Source organism: Epinephelus moara, chromosome 16 (genome assembly GCF_006386435.1).
Source record: "Epinephelus moara isolate mb chromosome 16, YSFRI_EMoa_1.0, whole genome shotgun sequence".
NCBI classification, from domain to species: Eukaryota; Metazoa; Chordata; class Actinopteri; order Perciformes; family Serranidae; genus Epinephelus; species Epinephelus moara.
Genome location: NC_065521.1, coordinates 17,818,047 through 17,821,765, shown reverse-complemented (window position 1 = coordinate 17,821,765; position 3,719 = coordinate 17,818,047). Strand labels below are relative to the sequence as shown.

At 40.9% G+C, this 3,719-nt stretch overlaps 1 protein-coding gene across 1 annotated transcript in view; it reads left to right on the top strand.

The window, feature by feature from the left end:
• bsna (bassoon presynaptic cytomatrix protein a) overlaps positions 1–2,681 on the top strand; it is a 190,626-nt gene extending 187,945 nt beyond the window's left edge. Inside the window, exon 13 of the mRNA XM_050063867.1 lies at positions 2,502–2,681. Within this exon, the coding sequence (XP_049919824.1) occupies positions 2,502–2,681 (180 nt within the window). The remainder of the gene's footprint in view (positions 1–2,501) is intronic.
• The last annotated feature ends 1,038 nt before the right edge of the window (positions 2,682–3,719 follow it).

The window sequence follows — 3,719 nt, the reverse complement described above, 5'->3', positions numbered from 1 at the left end:
TTACAATCAAAAGGATGCTAATCAGACAACTGACACACGTTGATGTACAGCTGTTGATGGTGTTATGATGGACTTTTTTGCCATCATAAGGTTGAAATTTAGTTTTTAGCCACACTAACAGCATGGCTGTTTGGAGGTCAGTTAGTCAGTCAGTCAGTCCACAACTTAAGTTAAGACTGAAATACCAACATTTGTATTGGATATTGGATGGATTGCTGTGAAATGTAGTACAGACAGTCATGGTCCGCACAAGGGTTTAAGTGGTATACCATGAAATTGCATGGTATGAAACTTGATGGTTATCATACCATGTACATTTGCCTATCTACAGTGTTGAAAAAGAAATGCAGGCAGAAGGAGAATCGCATCTGTACTTACGCATCTCCTTTCTCCTTGACCGCCTGTCAGACATTTAACACATACTTCCATTTAAAAAAATGCTTTCAAGTCTTCTTGAAACCCTGTTTTCATTTCTTTAAGGGTCATTGTAACTAATAAGAATAGAACTAATTGTGTAATACCATATACCATGTGATATTTTCTGAGATGGTTATCGTACCATGAAATCCTCAAATCGTTGCAGTCCTAGTCCCCACAGAGAATGAATCCCTCTGCACACTTTGAAGCATAATGAGGTTGACATTTTTGATTATGAGTGAAATGGATAGGGGCAGTGGTTAGCATTGTCGCCTCACAGTGAGAGGATTCCTGGTTCAAACCCAGGGTGGGGGAGCCCTTCTGCGCGGAGCTTGCATGTTCTCCCCATGTCAGCGTGGGATTTCTCTGGGTACTCCAGCTTCCTCCCACAGTTCAAAGACATGCAGGTTAATTGGTGACTCTAAATTGTCCGTAGGTGTGAATGTGAGCATGAATGGTTGTCTGTCTCTCTATGTTTTGTCCCTGCGATAGTCTAACAACCTGTTCAGGGCGTACCCTGCCTCTCGCCCAATGTCAGCTGGGATAGGCTCCAGCCCCCCCGCGACCCTCAAGAGGATAAGTGGTTCTGGAAATGGATGGATGGATAGATGGATGAAATTGATAGATGATATTTAGTATAAACAGTCATGCCCACCTCAGGGTAAATTGTAATAACCAAAATACTTAACTTTATTTTCAAATATCTGCAAAACTAAAGACAATCCCATCATCCTCAGCTGTACTTTGTGTTTAGTGCAGATTAGCGAAGATGACCAGCATGTTTTTTTTTTTCAACTGATATAACTAACAAAACCTCCCCATGTTTCACCGTTTGCTGATTTCCCAACTATATGTTCACTTTGAACGTGAAATGGGCTCAGAATACAATACTGGTTACACAGAAAGAAAGGAAGGCATAAACATGCATGAAGAAAGTGTTAGCTTGGTGGTACATAGTAATCAGGTCATGGCATCTCAATGGCAGTGTCATCTCGATTCTGATACATTCCTTCACCTAGGTGCTCTTATGCAGCACTGTTCAGCTGTACTGGTCTTAGATACAGCAGGAATGTGCGAACTCATGTGACAGTGCAGCAGTGCCACACTAAAATAACAGCAGTGTGTGTGTTCAGTAAAAATCATCGACAGACAAACAGGAGCGACAGAGCGACAAAGGGCAATAAAGAAATAAAGTCCCAGCTGTAAATGTGGAAATATTTACAGAGGTAGACGTCTCAATAAAGAGCTGGCGGGGATGTGAATGATGAGGATGACTGAGGCTGCTCACACAGGAGCAGTTTATTCAGTGACTCGCTGTAAAATGTCACACTGTTAAATGGAAAATACTGAACTGGAACAAGTCCCTGTAGACACTAGTTTTCCATCTATCTATCGCTCACAGATACACACACACTCACACATGCACACATGCCTCGGGCAGCCCCTGATGAGTTCAGCAGTTGAAATCTTTCACTTATTCTTCCTCTGTCACACTTTCTTCTGTCTCTCATGTGTTTCTTTCTAATTATAGGGCTTTTAGGTCTTTTCCTTTCACTGCCTGCACAGACTGGAGGTTTGTTCCATCTGTCACACAATGCAGCTACACTGAACAAAAATATAAAAGCAACACTTTTGCTTTTACTCCCATTTTTCACAGGTTTAGGTTAAAGATGTAAGACTTTTTTATGCACACCAAAGACTTGTTTCTCTCATTTTTTCCCACCATCCAGCTGACAGGTGTGGCATATCAAGATGCTGATCAAACAGCATGATTACTACACAGGTGTGCTTTGGGCTGGTCACAATAAAAGGCCACTCTGAAATGTGCAGTTTGATCACACAACACAGCGCCACAGATGTCACAAGTTTTGAGGGAGCGTGCCATTGGCATGCTGACTGCAGGAATGTCCACCAGAGCTACTGCCTGTCAAATAAATGTTCGTTTCGCTACCATGAGCCATCTCCAATGTCATTTCCAGGAATTTGGCAGTACATCCAACCATCCTGACATCTACAGACCACATGTAGCCATATGAGCGCATGACTTTCAGATCCAGCATCTTCATATCTGTGTCTGGTCTCAGATGATCTTGCAGGAGAAGAAGCTGGATGTGGAGGTCCTGGGCTGGCTCACTAGAGTGGCTGGATGTACTGCCAAATTAATGGAAATGACACTGAAGACGGCGTATGGTAGTGAAATGGACATTCAGTTCATGGGTGCCTGCAGTCAGCATGCCAACGGCACGCTCCCTCAAAACTTGTGACAACTGTGGCATTTTGTTGTGTCATCAAACTGCATATTTTAGAGTGGCCTTTAATTGCTACCAGCCCCCAGGCACAACTGTGTAATCATCATGCTATTTAGTCAGCATCTTAATATGCCACCTGTCAGGTGGAGGGATTATGGATTATGTTATTATTTAACAAATTTGTGAACAACATTTGACAGAGATAAGCCTCCTGTGTGCAGGGAAAAGGTCTTTGACAGAAGTGTTGTGTTTATAGTTTTGTTCAGTGTATTTATCAGAGAGCAACCTCCAAATATGGCATGGTGGTTAACCAACTTAAAATTCAACACCAACCTTACAGCTGAAACACATGAAACATTTTGGCTGTCATAGAAGGTGGATACAGAGGTGTATGCATATCCCTTGATGTGCAAAAAAACCCTCATATTGAGGCAGACATTTCATAATCAAGCAGTGAATATTCATGATGGGTTGTTTGTGAGAGGCACAGATAACAGAAGACAGGACCAGACTAATGCTGTTTGGTGATGCTCAAATTATGTTTGTTCTCTCAATATATTATAGGAAAATAATGGAATTTTGACAATTAATTAGATCAGTGCTTGCTGAGTTTCTGAATTCATCACTCTGTGCAAAGATTGTTTTTCCTACAACTCTGACTGGATTAGAAAGAGCTTCCCCAGCAGGCCATTATCAGGACAGAAATATTCGTTTTTTCGTTGTTTGATTGAGTTTATTTCAGTGAGAGATGACACTGCACACACCATAAAACAGCCATCATTTGTACCATTATAATTGCAGAGTACTTGAAAAATCATGAAACTCATATCCATTAAAATGTTTGTCAGCATCCCATAGCATCACATTACACAGACTCTAAATGTTTCACATTATTACAGCTGTGTTTTACTATATTCCATAGATAGTTGCCAAAGGAGGAGTTATAATTGTTGACAAATACATTAATAAACACTTTAATCTACTTACAACTACATTATAGTGTGTTAGAAACCATTAGTCAGTGTTTACATATTACTTGTAAGTACTAAATAG